Source organism: Mesoplodon mirus (assembly GCF_964341445.2).
Source record: "Mesoplodon mirus genome assembly, chromosome: 14".
In the NCBI taxonomy this organism is placed as follows: Eukaryota; Metazoa; Chordata; class Mammalia; order Artiodactyla; family Ziphiidae; genus Mesoplodon; species Mesoplodon mirus.
Genome location: NC_138990.1, coordinates 51489515 through 51511564, shown reverse-complemented (window position 1 = coordinate 51511564; position 22050 = coordinate 51489515). Strand labels below are relative to the sequence as shown.

General features: G+C 39.0%; 1 protein-coding gene and 1 long non-coding RNA gene across 5 annotated transcripts in view; both read right to left on the bottom strand.

The window, feature by feature from the left end:
• The window catches only part of LOC309815238, a 1174291-nt gene that overhangs the window by 1058316 nt on the left and 93925 nt on the right, over positions 1-22050 (bottom strand). The window lies entirely within an intron of this gene.
• The window catches only part of RASGRP3 (RAS guanyl releasing protein 3), a 103310-nt gene that overhangs the window by 26644 nt on the left and 54616 nt on the right, over positions 1-22050 (bottom strand). For 3 of the 4 annotated variants that reach the window (XM_082641897.1, XM_082641900.1, XM_082641898.1), the window contains exons 2-10: positions 15323-15451; positions 12094-12285; positions 10980-11082; positions 9108-9170; positions 8445-8576; positions 6869-7016; positions 5257-5430; positions 4756-4872; positions 2499-2774 (exon numbers count right to left, since the gene is read on the bottom strand). In XM_082641897.1, the coding sequence (XP_082498023.1) occupies positions 2499-2774; positions 4756-4872; positions 5257-5430; positions 6869-7016; positions 8445-8576; positions 9108-9170; positions 10980-11082; positions 12094-12163 (1083 nt within the window). In that variant the 5' untranslated portion in view covers positions 12164-12285; positions 15323-15451. The remainder of the gene's footprint in view (positions 1-2498; positions 2775-4755; positions 4873-5256; positions 5431-6868; positions 7017-8444; positions 8577-9107; positions 9171-10979; positions 11083-12093; positions 12286-15322; positions 15452-22050) is intronic. The other variant, XM_082641899.1, reaches the window with a different exon arrangement.

Here is a 22050-nt window from a genome sequence, read left to right as displayed (position 1 = left end):
TGCTCACTAGGCTCCAGTGAACACCTCCTGGGAGTCTCCTCCATCCTCATTTTGAGGAGATTAATCTGCCTAGGGCCAGGAAGAATGAATGCACTGAACTTTCTCCTTGGTTGTGGGGAGAGAGGAAGGCTTTTGGCTTTAAATAGAAACTGGCTTGACAATTGTGCTCATCTGCGGAACTGTGCTATCCTGATGAGCCACTGGGCTGCAACCACAGAATAAGGTTGACACTTGGTTCCTTAGTCCCAAGGCTCCACCATTCCTTACATCTAGCACCACAGAAGTTTAAAGCTGGATGAGATCTTACAAATGAGCACAAAACCCTTTAGGAAAAATCCAAAGTCAAGACTAGTTAGCAAGGAGACAAAGCTAAGTAACTGCAGAGGCAGGGCCAAAAGCTATGTCTCCCATCTGAGATTCTTGCCACTATATTACATTATACTATACAACACTGCTGTGACTAAATATGGTGCTTGGTGGCTTCTAAATTTTCTTTCAATTCCTGAGAGAGAGAGAGAGAGAGATACACAGAGAGACTGAGAGATTGAGTCTTTTTCTTTTTTCTTTTGTTTCTAGCAAAAAAGGAATTATTTCTTAGCTTTTACTTCTGGAGTTCGGATTTTCCATCTGCAGTCCCAAAATTTCATTCAAAATCCTTTAGTATTTCTCAAATATCTGTCCAGATGTTGCCTGCTTAATTTACAATTCAAATTTCTTTTCCCTACCCCATCATTATCTTTTATCCGGATGAGGAATTGCCCAGCATAGGCAGCTGCTCATGAAGTTCTCCCCCAGCTCGTGGAGGCAGCCTGAGCACTGACACTTGGAGCCTAGGCTACCCCCCGAGACTGGTCTGCAGACATCACCTGTGGCTGTGGGGTTATAGTCTGATTAGGGCTGCAACTCTGGTCACTTATTCATGGAAACAGATTTACATGGCAAATGGTTAATAAAGGCAGCTGTCTGGATTATTGTGAGGTTCCCCCACCCTAATAGAGAATGTCTGTGTGTTTACTATTTGTTACACAAACTCAACCCCAAGAGATTTGTGCTTCTGTGTGTTGGCTACTTCTGCTTTATACTAAGAATGCAGCTGCCATTATCGCCTACACCTAGGGGTTCTCTTCTTTGGTAAACAATTCTGTGTTCTAGGAACAGTTTGTGAGAAGGTCTAGGAACTGCACTCTTATCCCAATGCAGCAGTCCTAGAGGATTTAGCCCTTCGGAGCTCCAGAGGGGTTCTTGTTTTCATTCCCCATGGCCACTGGAGGAAAGTAGTCAATTCGCTGTTGCAGCCAAGTTTCAGATGCTACAGTGTCATAAACCCAAACAAGGAAGTAGCTCCTCCACTTGTTTAAGCAAGGGTGAGAGAATTTGCTTATGCCTCTTTCCCCCTGACAAAGAAGCAGCCAATGGGAAATGTTCTCTACTATACACCTGTGCGTCTAAAAGTGCTAGGACCTAGAGACCAGCTAATGGTGTGTGCTGTCAAGGCCAAAACGTATGAGCAGTAGGTGAATTTCTTCCAACCCACTCCTAAATACAGCACCCAGTTCATCTGCTGAGTTCCTAAATATGCCAGGTATCAGGTGAGCCAAAAAGTTCTTTCAGGTTTTTCCGTTAAGATGTTATGCAATACTATGAGAGGTGCTGGGGAGGTGCGATGTATAAGGCAGGTAAACAGAAAAAAAAATCTAATGTCAAGTGATACCTCCTATAGATAAGAAAGTACAAAGTACAAGGGCAACACACGTGACAGATGCCTTACTGCTTTGGAAGGAAACAGAGAATGCTCCAGAAAGACAGAAGCTTTTGAATTTAAGCTAGTCATGGCGGGATTGGGGGGTGGGTAAGGAAGGAATTTTCCAAGAAAATGCAAAGCCAGAAAGTAGAAGGCAGCAATTTGTGGTGGAAAGTATAAGTCCCACATTCCTCAAAGGCAGGTGTGATGCGGGGTCGGGTGATAACAAACGAGGAGAAACTGATAGTCAGAAAACAAGTCGTGAAGGGCTCCAGTGGCAGACTGGGACCTGCATCTGGTGGTTTGGGGAGGCTGGTGGGGGTTACGGGGAGGGAGATCTCAGAGGAGGTCCCCGCATTACTCCAGGCTTCAACTACAGCAGTGCAGTGAGGATCAAGAGAAGCCGATGAGTTGAGGGCATATAGAAGGAGGTGATGAATTAGATGAGTGTGATGAGGCAGAGGACAGGGCTGGAGGGCCTCTCTAAGAACTGCAGAAACCAGAGCCGTGGAGGCGGAGACTGGAACCCTCAAAGCAAAGGGAACTTTCTTTGCTCGGAGATTGGTGTCTCAAGTCACTTGGGTTACAGGTGTGAGTTTCCCTCCCTTCATCCTTTGAGATTTCTTCCCAGCTACTGACCCTGAATTCAACCCCTCCCCCACCCCCATTGTGAAGTGCTGGCATGGATCTTCCTGCATACCCTGGGAAGTGAGGTGCAGGAGAGTTATTAGCACAAACTCCAGTCCGTTGGACTCACCGTGAGCAAGTTGATCAAATCCAGGTTGGGTTCCAAGTGGTGAGAGGCATTCTGTAGGGAGACCAGTTCACTCAAGGTAACGGAGAGCTGGTGCATTTTCACAATGTTCACTTTGTTCTCCTCCATCCAGTCTGGGAAAATGACATGGACTGCTATCAAGTCTTTCAAGTGGACGCCAAGGATTGGGATTTTGAAGCCATCACAGTCGGCAAAGGCCTTGCGGTAATTACAGTAATTGCCGTTGGAGGAGACCAGCTCCATCATTTCATTCCAGTTCTGGGAACAGATGGAAAAGTAGTATTTTCAAACAGCCTTCCCTTCTGCCCACCCTCAGGCCCAACAGTGTGTGGCTAGGAAATTCCTCGCCTACTGAAAGAAGTATCAGTTGTACCAACATTGATGCAGGGAAATATTAACCAGGGAAAAGAAAGTTAGAAAAATGTACTAGGCTTGGCTATGAGTTGGACAGCCTGTTCCATTCTGTGGCAAAAGAGAAATAGCCCACACCTCTGCCTACCTACTAGGGGTGTTGAGATGTTAAATAGCATCATGTATATATAAGTATTTTGTAATTCATGGAAATATTACAATCCACAAATATAAGCATGTATTGTATTGAAGTATGTAGTATATTAAAATTTCCTAGTTGTTCCAAGAAAGTTGCATTCAAGATATAACTTGAAGGGGCCAGTATGAGGTAGGAATAGTCATACTGATGTGTGAGATAGCTGTGGTTTTGGACTCTGCCACTAACTAGGAGGGTGACATTAAGCAAGTCACTTCACTTTTGGGGACCTCAGTTTTCTTTTCTGTAAGAAAGAGGAGTTCAAATAAATAATTTTTGAAGACATACTGGTGGTTCCAAGCTTATATGAGCCTCCACTGAATTCTTATTCTTTACAACGTTTAAAATATGTTTTGTTCTTTACTGGAAATTCAATACTAATCTAAAGGAAAATGAAACACATAATGAGCCCCATTATACTTGGAAAGGGTGCAGTGTTTGAGGTCACTCAGCAGTGCTTCTGTGGTTTATATTCTCCTGTTTATATGCACAAGCTATTGTTGGTTGCCTAACGGCAGCCATACCTTCCCAATAGACCCATGTGTCTACTTTCGATCAGTCTACTCTTTCCCATGTGTCTCAGATGATGCTGTTTCCATGCCCAGATCCAAGGATGGGTTCTGATCTACCATCTTCATAATTCCATCCCTCTGGTTTGTGATTGGTTCAGGAACACAGAGTTAAGCCAATCAGTACATTGTATTCCTCTGGATACTGTTATTGGCCCAGAGGTGGGCATGTGATTTGAGATGGTCCAATCTGTCTAAAAAAGAAGGTCTTTTATTCCATGGGTGCAGAGCTGAAGAGAGATTTTCCCTATCTCTAACTTTCATAAACAAGAAAGCATAATTTTCCTGTTGCTGCAGACAGCCCAATCAGGAGGGAAACCAATCCGATGAAAAACAAAAACTAAAACAAAAACCTCATACTCAGAGGAATACAGAGCAACTGAGCCAGAACTCTGATCAGACCATGCCTGGACTTGGCCCTGCCTCTGGACTTTCAGGTATGTGAGACGATCCATTTCCTTATTGTTTAAGCAATTCCAAGATTTTTCTTTTTTTAACTTACAGCTGAAAGTGTCCTTACTGATATAGCAAAGTACACGCTTACAAGGAAATCTTTTCATAAGGATGAAATGTTCTTTTTTGCTCAATAAGGAAAAATATTATTGTGGTCTGGAAATAAATATGGCAGAAAAAGTTCAGTTTGGGAAACAATCATTGCTTAAAAATTTTTTTTTATCCCTGAAAACTGAGCTATAAATATGAGGGCTTTCTATACAAAAGATTTCTTTCTGTCCCCCCTTCCTTTGTGTCTTCCACCGTGTTGAACACAGTACTATGAAGAGAGCAGGTGTTCAATGACTTCATTTGAGGACGGGACGGTAGGAATGATTTCTGTCATATTTGCCTTGTAACCCCCATGTATTTCACAATGCCTATCACATAGTAAGCACCAAACACATATTTTTTGAATATTTACAACTGCAATATGTTAATGGTGTTCAAAGCATTCCTATTAGGACACTGCTGCCACCTATAATCTTGTTTTTCCAGGTGGTATGGCTGTAACCTCCTATTGTCTAAGAAGAAAACTTTCCCCTTCTGAGTGACATTTGTTAGGATCATCCTACCCCCAAACAACTTACAAATGAACTTTTTACTTGGTTTATGATCTGATCCACTGTACCTTTGTAACTTCTGAAGAAAGATGAGAATGGGTCTCTTTGAGCCGGGAAATGGAGCTATGACTAAGGCCTCCTACCACTGCCATCAGGGTGTTAAAATTTTTGAGCTGAAGGAGCTTCTGCAATAAAAAAGGTTAACTTCAATACTTTGTAACAATTTTTGAATTATTCTGACCTTTTTGAGGTACAGATGAAGTCATACACTTTAACAACAAGAATGTAGGGAAAATAGTATCAATTCAAAATGAAGTACAAATGAAATCCACTAGAAAAATATATCAATCATTACACAGAAAAACAGCTACATTAAATGCTTCCAAATATGGCCAATTAAAAGCAATCTTCTCGCATGAGAGAAGTATATTTGCTCATTAGACATTTATGGGTAGTTTAATTGGCTTTTATATTGTGAACCCCAAATTTTTTCAATGACTTTTCTCAATAGCGTGAATGAATATATAGACTCCTTTGAGAATCCCAATCTAATTAACAGACATACATACCTTGGCAACATTGATAAACTTTGTGATGACTTCTGCCCTTTGCTGAGGGGTTGGTTTGCTAAGAACCATCAACTGGACCCACTTAGAGATTCCATTAAATAAAGCAATAGATCTCTCCAAGGTTGGGTTATTCTCCAGGCAGCCATGGATGACATAGCTTTGGTAATCAGTGAACTAGTAAAGGAAGATTCAGAGACTCTGAATTATAATGGAGTCTTTGAAAAAATTATAAATTAGAATGTTGCATGGAAGAGGTGAGATAATGTTTCACAATAGCATAACGATTTCTTTCATTTCACATTTATAACGGCATCTTACAAGTTTGAATATATCTGTATCTTTAACATGTTATTTTGCTGCATTTCACTCTTCCACACCCAGATGCACACTTATTACACACCACAGTGTTGATGGGAGGAGGAAGGGACAAGACTCAAAGTCATATTCCAGTGAGTCCAAAATTTGCTGGATCATAAGATCCACCTGGGGCATTTGCTAAAATACTGGTTTTGGGGAACATGTCAGACCTAAAGGATCACTGTTCCAGAGGAATAACCTAAGAATCTCCATTTTTCACCCACTACTGGTGATTCCAATGGTCAGGCAAGTTCGAGATACAATGGCATACATTAAAGAAGAGGAAATGAATATAAATATCATAATTTCAAGTCAGAATAAGTTTGCAATGTGTTTTCAAGAAGAAAAGAGAAAAAATAGAAATTGAGTAAGGCTGCTCTTTGGCAAAGCTGACACATATTCAGGAAGTCAGCATGGATGTCATCAGATACATATGAGCCTCCTACCATATAAACAGAGCAGGGCATTCCCTCTCATGGCCTGCCTGTGGGGAATCAAAAGGTCCTCTCCAAGTAGGGTTACTTAGTGAAAAGAATCAGTCTTTCAGAAATCCATACTTCTAACCTCATGTTCTTATTTGCAAGCAATAACGTAATTCATTCTTTGGCATCTTGGAAAAGAAGGAGTGACTTCCCCAGAGCTTGGTTAGACAAAGACAAAGGCTGTTTGTGAACCATTGTGGAAATATCATAACAAATGGATAGTGAGTAGGTGGCTAGGAAGAGATCACAGTCAGGAGGAAGAAAAAGGATGCAGAGGAGTAGGAAAGAAAAATTTAATCCAGGATATCCATCCCTGAGAAAGAAACAACCTGATGTTGAGATTCTCCTGAAATCTTACAATTCCTATTTTCAACCTATATCCATAATCAGGCATTTATACGTATCCCAACCTAAATAAATATTTCTTCTTCCAAAATGAAGGGCACAGCTAAACATGTTCACTTGGGAGAAGTCAACGAAGCTAAATAAACCTTGAATGGTTAAATCTCCACTGAATATTTAGAAAATCACGCTTTAATCCTATGAAAGGAGACATTGAAAATAGCAACAGAAATATAGCTCCTGAGCCATAAAATAAAGACAGGATAATATTTATCTTTGGTTAAAAGGGATTGTTCCTGTGAGTTAAGGGCACTTTTCCAGTGGAGCACAGTGACAGAGGCTGCCAACACTTCAGAGTATGAAAATGCAGCTCTTGGTAAAGTTGGCATGGTGGTTGTTATCCTTGGAAGAATAAATGTCCAGTTTCTTACTGAGATCCTTCTAAAAGATTTATGCTCCAGAAAAGTGAGGTGCTCAGCCAATTCAATGGGCTCCAGATGGTCAAAGAGCAGACAGGCTTTTCCCTTCTTGGATACTTTTTTCCTCTGTGTGACTCTTCTCATCCAGTCATAGGAAGGACTATAAAAGAAGAGTGAGTCTGGTCAATGTGCTGAAAGCTCATTTCACTCAATGGAAGTTATTAACCTACTGACTGTGTAACTCTTGGCCTGCTTCCAGGGGCTTGTGCAAAATACACGCCCAGTCCTTCATATTTGAAGAGAAAACCACTGACCCATTGCCAATAGAATATAAATTTCGAGCTGTTTTTCCATACAGTGTGGGTTTGCACTGATTCATCCAGAATCCCTTACTTGGTATTTCCTGTGGCCAGTAAGGTTTGGATCATGAGGGAGAGGTTAGGGCTAGGTATATAAATTTTGGAGTTTATCAATATATAGGTGGTGATGGAAACCATCAAAAGCTGGTTCTCACACTTCAGCAACATATGGATTATTTGAAAAGCTTGTTATAAAGACAGAGACCTAGACCTCACTACCAGAGATTCTGATTTACTAGGAATGAATAATCTGAATAAACTGTATTTTTTAGTATAAACATTTATCAAACTCTTAGATGTCCTAGGCACCACTATAATCACAAGTATTAACTCATTAAATCTTCACAACAACTCTACCAGGTAATACTACTATTACTCCCATTTTATAGATGAGAAAATATAGGCACAGAGAGATTAAAATTTTACCCAAGATCACACAGCTAGTAAGTAGAGGAGTCAGGCTGAATAATCCTTATTTTTAACAACATCCTTAATAACTCCTGATCACTCACCATTGATCACTCTTGAAGAAGTATTCTAGGAAAAGAGACTAGAGTATGAATGCCTAGGACACAAGAGCACATATTTGCAATATGGATAACCATACTCACAGGCCTAAAATAGTTTTGTCTACAAAGTTAGCTAGTCAATATAAAATGCTAGCCTAATTAGCACCAAGTTCCTAATCACTGAGCTAACCAGTTCATGGCACTACTATGGTCAACATTTGTACAGTCTCAGGCTGACCTCAGAGCATCTCAAACTTGAATGAGCATATGAATCAGCTGGGGATCTTATTAAAATTCAGTTTCCAGTTCAGCATGTTTAGGGTGGGGCATGAGATTCTGCATTTCTGTTGAGCTCCCAGGTGATGCCAATGCTGCTGATCCACAGACCACACTATGAGTGGCAAGGGCATAGGAGACTAGATTCAGTAACCAAGTACTGAGCATCTGTTATGTGCCAAATGCTTTCACATATTATCTCAGGTATTCATTGGATGATCATAATACCCCATGAGAAAGTACAATCCCCGTTTTACAAATACAGAAACTGAAGCTTGGAGAGAGAAACTCTGTCCGATGGGACTGTGCTCATTGCACCAAAGCTTTCCTCAGAGAAGCACACCTTGATTCTGAAATGGTATGGATGGAGGTTAAGTGGGGTCATCACTACCCCCTCCCTCAAACAGTGGACTCATGTTTGAAAGAAGCTTGTGCCACTCTTACATGCTGGATATGTCGATGAGGCTGACGTGTTTCTCATATCCTAGTTGACTAGCTACTTCCCGGAATTCCTCAGTCATACGGATCAAACCGAGGTCCAAATTAAACTCTGCGGGAAACTTCAGAATCCAGTACCTGAAAGGCATTAAGTATTTTTGACAACTGGAAGATTTCAAGCTAGACTTCTATGGAAACCATGGTATCATTTTACAGATTACATTTAACAATGCATCAAGACCACAAGCCAAATTAGCAATCTCCCATCCCTCATCCATCACATTGAGTCTCTCTCTTCCCGCCTTTAATCAAGGACTCAAATCCACCACTCCCACCCTGAGCCTTTCTTTCTCTCTCTTCAGAACCATTGCTGAGAAGAAACCCTTATCCCAATTCATGGCAAGTAGGTGGGAATGTGCATGATGAGGGAGTAGAAAAAAATGAATGTACTCTTTCTAAGAGCTGCACATTGACACTGCTTGATCTACAGTCCAAAAGAGAGATGAATTCTACTCCCAGGAACAGAGAAGGGCCAGTTTTAATAAAATCAATAAAAGGGGGACTTGAGTCGATTCTATTGTCAGGCTTGGTCTGTTGTATGGTGAAAAGGAAACTGTCAACAATTGCAGAACTAGAAACTACAAGACAATTAAATTCATAAATATTTACCTCATGAAGTAACAGATCTTTAATCGAAATTCATCACAGCTTTCTCCACTGGCATTTCGATACGTACACTAGTTAAAGAAAAATCCTTGCACGTTCCTTTGCACAGACCTGCAGCTGTTTGATCAATTTAGATGAATTCCTAATAAGAGGGCCATACTAGGAATATTAGGGTTATGTGAACGTTCAAATGGAGAGAAAAGTGCGTTCTGGTGACATCAGCGCTAAATAATTGACACAATGTATTATTGCTCTGGGATGTACTGTTTTGGTCTGGAAGAGAAGCCATTTATAAAATTAGTTTTACCTTCCTGAGCACTTACCAAGTGATGACTGTCAACTGTAATTACAAATATACTACCAACCAATAGTACATAAAAGCACCATTTTAGCCACAAAGATTTTATATATAGGATTAATGCTTTATATAAGTACTCTAATTTCTTTAGTATTTGAAAATGTCATTTTTGGGTATATTAATACACATGTTGTGTTGTGATTTAGTTTCAAGTCTATTTAGTCATACTCTTTTTAACTAACATATATTGAGCTCCTGCTATATGCCAGTCACCATGGATATGCAGTGAGCAAGGAATCCAAAGGGAGGAATATCTAAAGAAATGTTAATTCATAGGCAGTTTCAACTTTCATACAATCTGTACTTTCAGATATTAAACTTTACTGTGCCTAAATATCCCTTTCTATTTGTGTTTCATATAGCAGCAGACATGCTAATGATGAGAGTGCTGTTTGTGGGCACATTTTTGGACAGTGTTTGCATCCTGAGGTGGGTGGACCAGACTGAGGCAGTTCCCTCCATCCTTCTCTATGTACTGCCCTTCAGTAGTGGGACCTGTGGAATCCTTGGACCACTAGGTATTAGTATTTTGCTCACTTCCAGGGACCTCTGTTCAGGGTGAATGTCCCCTTATCTTCTCTAACATCCCCTTCTGCCCCGAGGTTGGGGGCATGTTGGAAGAAAGAAGTAGAAAGTGGAGGAAGCTTGAAGTAAGCAGATGGAAGCCACACTGGCCCTAATAGTACTCAATGGACCCTCTCCCTCTGAGGCTCCCTTTGTCCTGCAAGGCTTCTCACTCATCTGCAGGACCCCTTGGCTTGCAGCCGGCAAAGACTGTAGGAACCAACATTAGTGGTTATATAATAAACATTAGATCTCGGGGAATAAAACCTCTGTATAAATGTGTGACTGTTTTGTAGCCATTTTCAGTCATTTGGCTCTTATCTACCTTTTAGGACTGTACCGTGTACAAAAGTGGTGGACTGTTAAAAGCCCTTATTATAGAATGGGATTTCTAACTATGGATTTTTGTTTTGCTTTTATATCAGGAGAAAATTTAAAATTAATATCAATTAACAAATTGTAATAAACCTGCTAGAATATTTCTTGTGTCTTGCCAGCAAGAGAAGATGTGAAAATTTAGGTGGTGTTTATGCCTGAGCCAGATCATATTATTTTGGCTGGCATTTCCATATGTCTAAACTGTATCCTCTAGGTCCACCATTCTGCATTCCTAAAAGGAATAAATTAGCTCTTGAATCAGTGTTAAATATTCTTTCATTACACTAACAGCAGAAATATTTAAGACAAGTTAGAAACATTCAGTCTACAGCTCCTGTTTCATTTTATATCTAGTGATTATTTCCAAGCAGAGCCAAAACATCCAGATGGATAGTTAACTATTTGGTCAATCATCCAGATGTTTTGTCTAGACATCTATATATATTCACAAAACAGCTGGATAACTGACTGAAGACTGTTTATTCATCTTAATTTACTGGCTGTGGTTAGACACTCTATCTAAATACAGAACTTGATTTATGATTGTAAAAATTACACAGTAGTTGAAAAGATATATGCAGAGAAGTTTTTCTGCCAACTCAGTGGAAGATAAATACCATCGGTGCATAAGTAGAACTATTCTTGGCAAATAACTATTATTCAGCTCTCCATTGTCATCTGTTAAAAAATAAAATAAAATGAGAGGTGAGGAGACGACAGTACATACTACTTTTCTCTTTTTCTAATATCAGTAGAGAAACATCAGTGTCAAAATTTTCTTGTAGACCCAATTATCATTTTCCTCCTACTTCTGCTGGTATTTCCTTGCAAATTAAGTGGGTAGGTCTCACCCTTCCTCTGATGTAAGGTTGCCAAATTTCACAAATAAAAATACACAACACAGTTAAATTTGAATTAAGTAAACCACAAATAATTTTTTAGTATACGTATGTCCCATGCACTATTTAGGACATACTTATACTAAAAATGTGGCTCATCTGCAATTCAGATTTAACTGAGCATCCTGTATTTTATCTGGCAACCCTTCTATGTCTGGTTTAACTCTTCCTATAACAATCAGTTCAACAAACAACTCCTTTGTGACTCTGTTTGTAAAAGGAATAATCCAAAATGCTGAGGTAGATGAACAACATAAAAGGCATATAGCTGTAAAGTATACAACCTAGTAAGAGATACAAGACATATACACAAAGACAGAATGCAGGAGCATTCTGGGCAACTCACTCTTGTCTAAGCCAAAAGACCAAGAAATTATCACAGCAGCATATACCACGTACCATAAGAAAGTCATAAAGGGCTGTGGGAGAGTGGAGGAAGCAATCAGCGTTCCTGACAGAGGAGATTAGGAATGATATTATGAACATCTAGGGTGACATCTGAAATGAGCTCTGAAGTAGAATTTCAGTGAAGTAATATGATAAAGGCATTGAGGTAGAAAGATGCAGGGAATGTTCCAGAAACATTAAGTGAATAGTATGGCTGGGGTATCAGTTGTGGGCAGTAAAGGGAAGGAAATGCAGAGGGCAGTGATACGGGGGAGACAGATTGGGGTCAATCAAAAAGGCCTTAAATACCAAGGAGATTGAATTCTGTTCCACAGCCACACCTACATCTGAACAGGGGGAAGTAAGAGTAGCAAGATGTACAGAAGGGAGAAAAGGCTCATACCAAACATCTCAATGCAAGTGCTCAGCAGTTCATCTAATGTTGCCGCTTTCCCAAGTCCACTTGACCCCATGGTTATTTAGCCGTTGTCAAAAAACTAGGGGCATTTTCAACATCATGTAGACCATCTCCATAATCATGCAAGCAGGTGATGTTTGTGCCTAGTGGTGGTCTCTGTCCTAGAGTCTCAAGACTCTAAAGAAACAAGAAGAAAAAAAATCAGACTAGAGTTCTGCCATCCATTAAAGCATGCCTTTCCTACCTGAAAAGATAATGACTTCCACTGACTATATTTCTGCAAGAAAAGCATCAAAGTGACAGAGATTGTGTGAACCACCATGATCGCAAAATGCCTACGAATCTGTTCCTTAGCATGTATGATGCTCTGAAACCACGGAAATGTTCCCTATTAAATACCATCCCATTTAGCAGCTGAAAAAAAATTTTTTTTTTTTTTTGGCGGTACGTGGGCCTCTCACTGTTGTGGCCTCTCCCGTTGCGGAGCACAGGCTCCGGACGCGCAGGCTCAGAGGCCATGGCTCACGGGCCCAGCCGCTCCGCGGCATGTGGGATCTTCCCGGACCGGGGCACGAACCCGTGTCCCCTGCATCGGCAGGCGGAATCTCAACCACTGTGCCACCAGGGAAGCCCTGAAAAATTTTTTTGATACAACATGTTACACTTCATATTCTTAAGTGATAAAGACATTCAAGAGTACATTGTTATAAACGTTACTTGGTTTAATATTATTACAGGTATATAGAGGGAGATAAGTTTAAAGAGCAAATGTATTGATGAGCGTTATCCTCAGGGATCATGTAAACGTTCAACAACTGGTAAAAAAAAAAATCTTATTTGCATAACTTCTCTAATAGTAACAGTATTATTAATAGTAGTAAAATATTAACAATAATCTATTGAACATCCACATTACGTACCAGGCACTACACCAAATGCTTTGCATATATTATACAACTTGATCTTCATAAAGATACTGTAAGGTAGTTTATTATTTCCAGTTTACAGACAAGGTCATGGGATTCACACAGATTTAGCAACTAGTCGAAAACCATACAATTATTATGGCCTTGAATCAGGACTCCATTATAAAATAAAGTTTTGGGCTTCCCTTTTTCCCTTTTATTGCTCTCCCAAGTGGGGATATCATAAGGCTGTCATAATTTTGCCCCCAATCTTGTGTGAAAAATGGCACTCCACACCATCTCAGAGAAAGGATATAAACCAGATTATCTGTCACAGAGGTAGTAGAAAAATGTGGGCATGACAGCTGTCCCATTTTATAGCACTGTCATGGGGAAAGTGGGATTAGGAACAACCTCTAAGAGATGCTTATACCGAAAGTATCCCTGTTGGAAACATACCATCATTTTATTTTACAGAGCAAGTCCTTGATGCCAGCTCCATATAAGGCTTAGAGAAATTGAGAGGTCATCATGATGTAAGACAGTTACCCACTGTGGATAGTTTAGGAGGTAAACGTGGCCATTGGGAATTCACTCTTGAACAGTTTAAAGTCAATGTCGATTTTACTCTCAAAGTTAATTTGTTCAACTGGTAGTCATGGAGCACCTGACAATTGCTAGGCACTAGACAAGGCATTGAGGCTGCCAAGACGAACATATCATTGTCTCACCCCTGCCTTCAATGGGCTCATAGTCAACTTCAGAAGGCAAACACGTGAATGAATAGAAAAAAAAACTAAGGCCCATATGTGTGGCTGTATTAGTTTAGTGGTACCACTGAAGAGTGACATCTGAATGAGTCTGTCCACCAGCTGTATAAATCAGGTGCAAACATACTCTTGTGCTAAAGGTACTACTCTTAGAGCATCAAAAGAAGTATTATTTCATGTGTCATAAAAATAACGGAAACACTGGGTCAATGCTGTCCCACTTCTGGAAGGGGACTATTAAAGCTGTCTAGAACCAACTCTTACATCTCTTAACCAAGTCACCTTATTGGTAAGGCCTTTCCCGACCACCATAATTTAAAACAACACTCTCCCTCCAAGCCCACCTCCCAATTGGCATGCCCTACCTCTCTTACTGGATTTATTTTTCCTCATAACACATATTCCCATCTGACATACTCTATATTTTACTTGTTTATTTACTTTTTAATCTTTCTAGCACTAAGAACGTAAGCCCCATGAATGCAGGAATTTTTGTGTTAGTTCCCTGGTGTACTGCCCAACTGCTAAGATTTTTACCTCTCATATAGAAGATACCCAAAAAAGAATTTGCTAAACTCATGAATGAGTGGATGGATGGATAAAGAAAGAATAAAATAAAAATGGTAAAAAGTTTGTCTTTGAATATGTATATATTTGTATGAGTGGATACTATAACATTTTAAGGGATTGTTTTTTAGTTTGTTTTACTTATTTAAACTAGCTTTTAGTAAACATCACTGGGACAGAAGTTTTCTAGACTTTCTGCTAGCCTTCTAGATGTGATAGGATCTGCCTATACTCTATTCATAATAAGAACTTGGTACCTCTTCCAGGACATTTTGGGGCAGCATTTCTCTGATTTCCTTAACGTAAATTCTGTCAATCCCAAGAATTACAAGTAAGCAGATGGGAGTCAACAATGGACAATTGACAGGTTTGATTACCTTCCTGTATAAACAGGCATTTTTTTATCTTGTTAATTCTTGTTACTGAGTAGTAAATGTATTACTTAGAACCAAACAACCTAGAGTAACTAAACTAATTCTCAGGTCAAACCCAAAATTATTCAGCTAATTTGTTTTGGGAAGATATTGACTTTCCACAAGAGGTTAGAAATAACCTGACACCAAAGACCTGTCACCATATTTGGAGTTATATTTGTAATCTGTGAAGAAGCCAGTACCTGAGAGCCAAGTGGGCCTCTCCAGTTGCAATCTGTTTCTTCAATCAGTAGATGTGTCTGTGTCTCTGCTTAGCATTCTGTCACCTGCATATGTACCTGAGATCTCATTTCATATGTGTGGATATTATTGTATCTACAACTGCTTTTTCAAAAGTAAAGCTTCTTTATTGCAAAGGCAATATACATTCATCATTTAAAATACGACAGTAATGAAAAAGGAAAGAAAAAAAATTACCCATAATCTCATCATCCAAAGGACTCTTGTTAATACCATGACATGTTTCTTTTAGTTTTTCTGGCATAATTATTTTGGTGAGTTTCTTATATAATCTAAAATAGTTTAAAGAAATACTTACTTACTGGTCTCACACAGGTAGATATCCAGGTCTGAAAGTATTTTAAGAACAGTTATCAACACTGGAAAATGCATTGGGGACTCTGCTGAACTAGTTTACCCAACTCGAATAATAAGTACTTTGGAGAACCTGATAAAAGAACAGAAAGAAATCCCCAGAGTTAAATAATAGAAACACTAAATAATCCACATTGTTTTAAAGCATTTCCAAAACCCTTCAATTATAAGAGGTTTTTGTCCAAAGTCACCCACAAAATTAGTTAAAAAGAGAATACATTTGAAGTAGTTATTTGGTGCCATGATATTTTTAAGATCAAATTGTTTTTAAAACATTCAGCCTATTAAAAATGATCTGTGACCAAACCAAAATTTATACACATAGTGTAAAATACTATTTTAGTCCAAATATACTTCTATGGGTGGATTACTCATTAAGAATTTCTAAACACTGACTTTGGAATGTTAATAAATCTCTAAAACAATTTGTTGTGGTGACCATCAAGCTCTGACCCTAAATCACTCCTGACTGTCTCAACAAGAATGGCAATGTTATTTTAGTCCAGGTTGTTTAGTCTCTTGATGGCTTAGGAGTTGCTTTTGTGTTGATAGGTATGCTCTGGCTGCACTGAAAATTATTGCTCCTCAGCATAAACATTTTCTCACAAATCTGAAAAGGATGCAATAAGCCAAAATTTCCCCAGGGCTTGAATTATTTCTAAGAGAGAAGGTCTCACTTCAAAAGGGCAATAGAGTTCTGTTGGGTGTGATTTCCAAAGGCCATGATGTCTTCATGCAGCAAAAAGACCATTAACGTGACTGGTGAAGACTCAAAAACATTGTGAGATTGCCTAGGACAATAAGAACTATGCTTTCAGTGTTAGAAATAGTGAAAAGGAGCCAATTCCATGAAACTATACATGAACAGATCTTAATTAGCATCCCAGGCTCTTGACTCAGAACATATAGAAATTTTTAAAAATTGGATTTCAACATTAGATAGACAAATGGGGAGAATTTTACTACTTTGAGTAAAATGCCATTAACGCTACTTACTTTACTAGATTGTTTAAGAAGTTAGTGAGGTAACATAAATGTACCCACTGTCAATTCTGCAAAACATTGGGTGCTCAGGAAGGTGTCTCCCTTTGTCCACACTTCTTCTTCCCTTCCAGTATTTAAAGGCTTTTAAGTTGAGGACTTAAGGTGAAGTAGAAGATCAACATTTAGAAGTGACAGAAAGAGAGAGGTTAGTTTAGAGAAGGGAGAAGGAAATAGGAGAAAAAATACTGTGACACTAGGGCATCTAGTAGTGGGGCAGGTGGCCTCATCAGCAATGGAATCCCATTCCCAAAAGTGCTCAAGCCAAAGTAAGGTACTGACTGTCAGAGATGTTGTAGACTAAATTCCCAGACAGTGTCTAGGAAACACACCAAAATAACAGCAAAGTTTGCTCCTGGCTCTAGAATTGCACAATGTATAAAGTGCAATATTATATCTATTCAAGAAATAGTTTTGAAATTATATTGGCCATATTAGAACTTCCAAAGATAGTCTTGTCTATAGCACTATCTCTATTGTAAGAAAAAACAAACAAAAACTCTTGAATACTCTTCCCTCCTAAAGGCAGATATTGTCTGTAGAGATAAATAACCATGTGTATGTTCTTACATTCATATGACCTTCATATGGAGACATGGGGTTTCTCCAAATGCCTAAATCCTTTGTTAAAATGAGTGGTAATTATTACAAACCTTTATGCTTTAAGGATTAACAACTAGGGTGTCATAGCGTTTGTTATTCTGGCAACACTCAAGCTTAATCTTCCTTTCTTACCACAGACATGAGATTTTAAAAGTGCTGTCATTATATTCTCTGAGACTCCACAGGAGAATCAAGATTATTGAGTTCAGTAAGAGAAATGACAAAACTATGAAAGACAGTTAATTTATTTGACAAATACTTACTGAGGACCTATTAGACACTAGATATCAAGCAAGCTACTAGAGTGACTGGTAGAGGAAGTTGCAGACAAGCAAAGAGAAGGATAAATTGGTGAGCAGGACAAACACAATTCTTGCTCTTATATTCCAGCCCAGAATAAAACAAGTAATTACCATAAAGTATCCTATGAAGGTGCAGGCCACTAATACAGTCTAGGAGCCAGAGGAGTTTTAGCTAGGCCAAGTGTGGGTGAGAAGATGGTAATCAAGAAAAGTTAAAAGACATTTAGAATGACTGAAGTATTGAATGAGACAAGAGATGAGACCAAAAGGTCGGTAGGAATAGCTCGTGAACAGTATTGTAAGCTATATTAAGGAGTATGGACTTTATCTGAAGGGCAATGAGAAACCATTGTTTTAAAGGTGAGTAGGAGAACAGCATGATCATATTTGGATTTTTTAAAGATCCTTCCATCTGCAGTATGGAGGAGAGATTAGTAAAGACCTACACTGATGGTGGGGAAATCAGTTGGTGGTCAATTATAACCATCCATGCAAGAGAAACCAATGTGTGGAAATGGAGATGGAGAGAAGTGGTTGGTCACAGAATATATTTTGAAGATAGGTCCAATGAGATTTGTTGATCTATTGGCTATGGGGAATCAGCAGAAAGGAGGAATCAGGGATAATTTCCAGATTTCCAGCTAGACATTTGGTTGGGTGACGGAGCCATTTCCCTGAGATTGAGAAATTGAGGGATGGGGGTAGGGGTAGTTAAGTTCATGGAGGGGGCAGCAAAGGATGAATTCACTTTTGGATGTGTTTAGTTAGAGATGTCTGAGACCTCTTAAGGGGAATGTTGAGTTAGCTTCTGGATATCTGTTACATGATCATGTTTAAGTGCTAAGAATCAGTGGAAAGGGAAATTTAAGGGGCAGGAGAAAGAGAATTTATATAACAAGGTCTCTGGGAGGACAGAAGTGATAGACCATGCACAGGTGGAGGGATTTACCTTAGATAAAGCAGAGGGTCACCTCTTTCAATGTAACAGCATGAAAGAGGGAAAAAATGGGTATAGATACAGGTATATTCATCCTTTTGATAGCAGGAAGTCAAGGAAGTTCCTGTCTGGTGACTTCTATTTACTCTAGAAAGAAGGAGATAAGGTCATCCCCTGGAAGGTCTGATGGAAACAGATCTGAGATTTATCCAGAGGAGAAAATAAAAGATGTGAAGAGCAGAAGAAAGAAACCAGAAGTATTGGGGTTATTTCCATCCAGAGTAGAAGGCTGATGTTTCTCTTCTTCTGGAGTGTGTTTTGAGAGGAAGTTTAGTGTTCCTTGTTCCTAGGGTGACATCACTCACTTGTGTCATGTTTCTGAAATTATTTAAGGTAACTTTTCTGGAACAAGCCACATGGCAAGTTTCTTCTGTATGGACCAGGCAATTCTGAGTTTCTGTTGTTAGAGTCTAGTCATATAAGTTTCTGGAAGTATGAACCTCAGAGCTGAAGCATGGTTGGCATTTTCTAGGTGATTTCCAAATGAGGGCATGAGTCTCTGCTCCAGTCTCACTTAGCTTTGCTTGAAATGTGGAAGAAGAAGATACTATTGGACGGGAAATTATAATAAAGAAATAATTTACCTCCCATCCTTTGACTTGCTCCAGAATATTTCATTCTGGCAACTTCAACCTCAGCCACTATTCCCATGTTCTCTACCCTCCCAGCCAATATTCCTGGATCTCTGCCTCACCATGCACAGTCTCCAATGCCCTCATTATCTGTTACTTTTTAAAAGGTCATAAATCACAAGATACATTACTGTTGTTCACTCTTTATGCATTCTTTGGGTACTTCTACACTGGTCTTGTTTTAATCTTCTTTCTCATTTCTTTCAACTTCACCTCTCAGTTCTTTGAATTTATCTTTCTATTTTATTTCCTTCAATCAGTTACTTTTCCTAGCGTGCTCTGTCACAGTCTCATTGCCAGCACTATCAAGGTTGATTCTATCACAAAGCAACTGGGATAGTATGAACTTAGAAAATGAGCCCAGTGCTTACAGCAAAGTTAAAACATTCTAAGTGGGCCATAATGGTGACCCATAGAAGAAAGTACCCCACATTTATGGATAGTGGAGCAATATCCCTGAAGTTTATTTAAGGCTGACAGGAGGGAATAGCCATGGGTAATACTGAATTTCTCAAATCTAAAAGTAATTTTTTCATTCTTGCCTTAGATGGGTGTAATTAATGTAACAATGAGGTTTTTCTGGGTTTTAAATTGTTAGTTCTTGTTGTTTATTTATTTTTTCTTACAAAAAGCTTTTACTAAATTAATGGAGCATTAATAATCAACATTGTCCTGGCTTTTAGAAAACAATAATTTCTACAAATATTACTTGTTGGTGGCATATAATGTGATAGACATGATGTTGGGGAAATTACCTATATTATGTTTTAATTACCTATATTATGTTTATTATATAAATCTTATAACACCCTGAAAGCTAAGTGCTAGTCTCACCATTTCATACAGGAGGAAACTGAGGCCTAGAGAGGTTAAATTATTTGTCCATATCATATTACCAGTTAAGTTGCAAAGCTAGGCCCATCTGACTCCAAAAATTTATATTTTTTTCCACTACCCAGACAAATGTTAGCTGTTGTTAAGGCTGCCTATTAGATCAATTTCTAGGCATTGTCTAGAACAAATGTTTACTATTCCCTTTGCTTAGCTTCTAGGCATTCTATCACTGGCCCTATTGTCTGCAAATGAATAACCATCATTAGTACAGCAAGCCTGACAATTCAGGGACTAACTGGTACCAGACACTGAACAGAAGTCAATAACCAGCTCAGAGCGCATCTCATAAGGCCTCATTGCATTTTTTGGTAACAAGTAACAAGGTTAAACTGCATTTTATTTATTTTTTTCTTGGTTAACAGTATTTAGTATTGGCAACCAAACTAACACATTTACAGCCACCTGACATGAGTTGAATGAGAAATTAAAGTCTTGAAGAAGCTCTAGTAATAAATACAATGGAATTCTAAAGTCCAGCCAAGGAGGTGTTTCCCTGGCATTTGGCTGTAGCCGAACATGGAAGAGAACCAACATATACACATGTGAGGCATTTGCAATCAGATGGTTTCCAGATGGACACGTTCAACTACACGGAAGGGTTATGGCTACTACGGCAACTCCAGTGTTCAAATTGTAAATAATATCCCCCAAATAAGGCCCATAACTAGGAAAGGTTTAGCTCAGAAGTTAACATTTTAAACTTTGGGAAAATAGATTTGTTTGTTTTTTTTAAGATCAACATTTTCTTCTCCTGAAGATGCCAATATTATATTCATAACAATCCTGTTTGTGGCACTAATACTTTGGAGGACCTGGTTCCAAACGCCTTGAAATAAAGTCACATTCCCTTATCATTTGATTATTCATTTACTTCAGAGTGAGTTTGATGATGATGATGATGATGATGGTGATGATGAGGAAGGAGAAGGAGAAGGAGGAAGTCATCTTATTGAGTGCTCCTATCTAGTCACTGTGCTGAGCACTGTACCCAATGAACTTTGGAAGGCTAGGCCCCACCCCAGAAATCCAGCGATAAATAAAATGCAGCTAAACTTTGCTATTTAATTGTTACCAAAAAAAAAAAAAAAATGAAAGGATGCCTTGTGAGATGAGCTCTGAGCTAGTTATTGACTTCCGTTTAGTACTTAGTATCAGCACTAGCATCCTCATGCCTATGTACCCACCATGAGCAGGAGGACATTCTCAGTACTTGGCATGGGTTAAGTAAAACTCGGGATCCTCCCACTGGGGCCAGATGACAATCTCAGGGGACAGAATCTACACAAAGGAGGCTCCAAGAGAATGAAGACACTACCCAGAAAACCTCTAAGAAGCAAGAGAATGTGAACAGAAGACACAGCCTGGAGGACAAAATCTCTCGCTCACCTATCACCACTTGGAGCTGGGAGTGGAGGATGCCTGTCTCTGAAGATACCAGGAATGGATTTTAAAACCTGAGTTCTAAGTTGCTACACAGGAATGCAGCAAGAAGCACTAACATAATGAAAGATTGTTTTCAAAAGTATCTCCATGCTCTCAGAGAAAGGTGTTTGTTTGATTGAGCTAAAAGGCCAATGATTATTGAATACCTATTAAATGTTCAGCACTGTGCTATGAGCTGAAGACGTAAAGAGCTATTCACAAGGACCCAAATCCCTGTGTGGGAGACACATTATAAACTGGTTATTATAAAACAATGAGCCTGTTAAGTCCAGTGTCAGAGACACATGCCCAAGATGGTGTAGGAGCATAGGAATTGGACCAAATTCAACCAAACAGATCTAGGAAGACTTCCTCAAAGAGGAGACACCTGAGAGTGTTAAGTTTTATGGGTCACAAAACTAAAACAGAAAATACCAGCTAAATTCACTGGTGTCAGACAGCAAAGTGGCTAGAAATATCTGAGCATGATTTTAGAATTGGGCATAGGATAGATATTACCAATCTGCTATCAAAACTTATCATCATGTAAAAAAAGAATAAGAACACACATAAGACAATATTAGAATAAGAGCTGGTGAGAGTAAAATGATTGGGATTGGGTAGGTATGCATTGAGTTCTGAACTGTTTTTGGCTTAAAAAAAAAAGGCATAAGTAAATGAATGCACCACAAGAAGATAGGGACTGTACAATGCTTTATTATCACCATCCTTATTATTTATTTTATCTAATTTTACTACTGACACTGATAGGCTTTAAAAA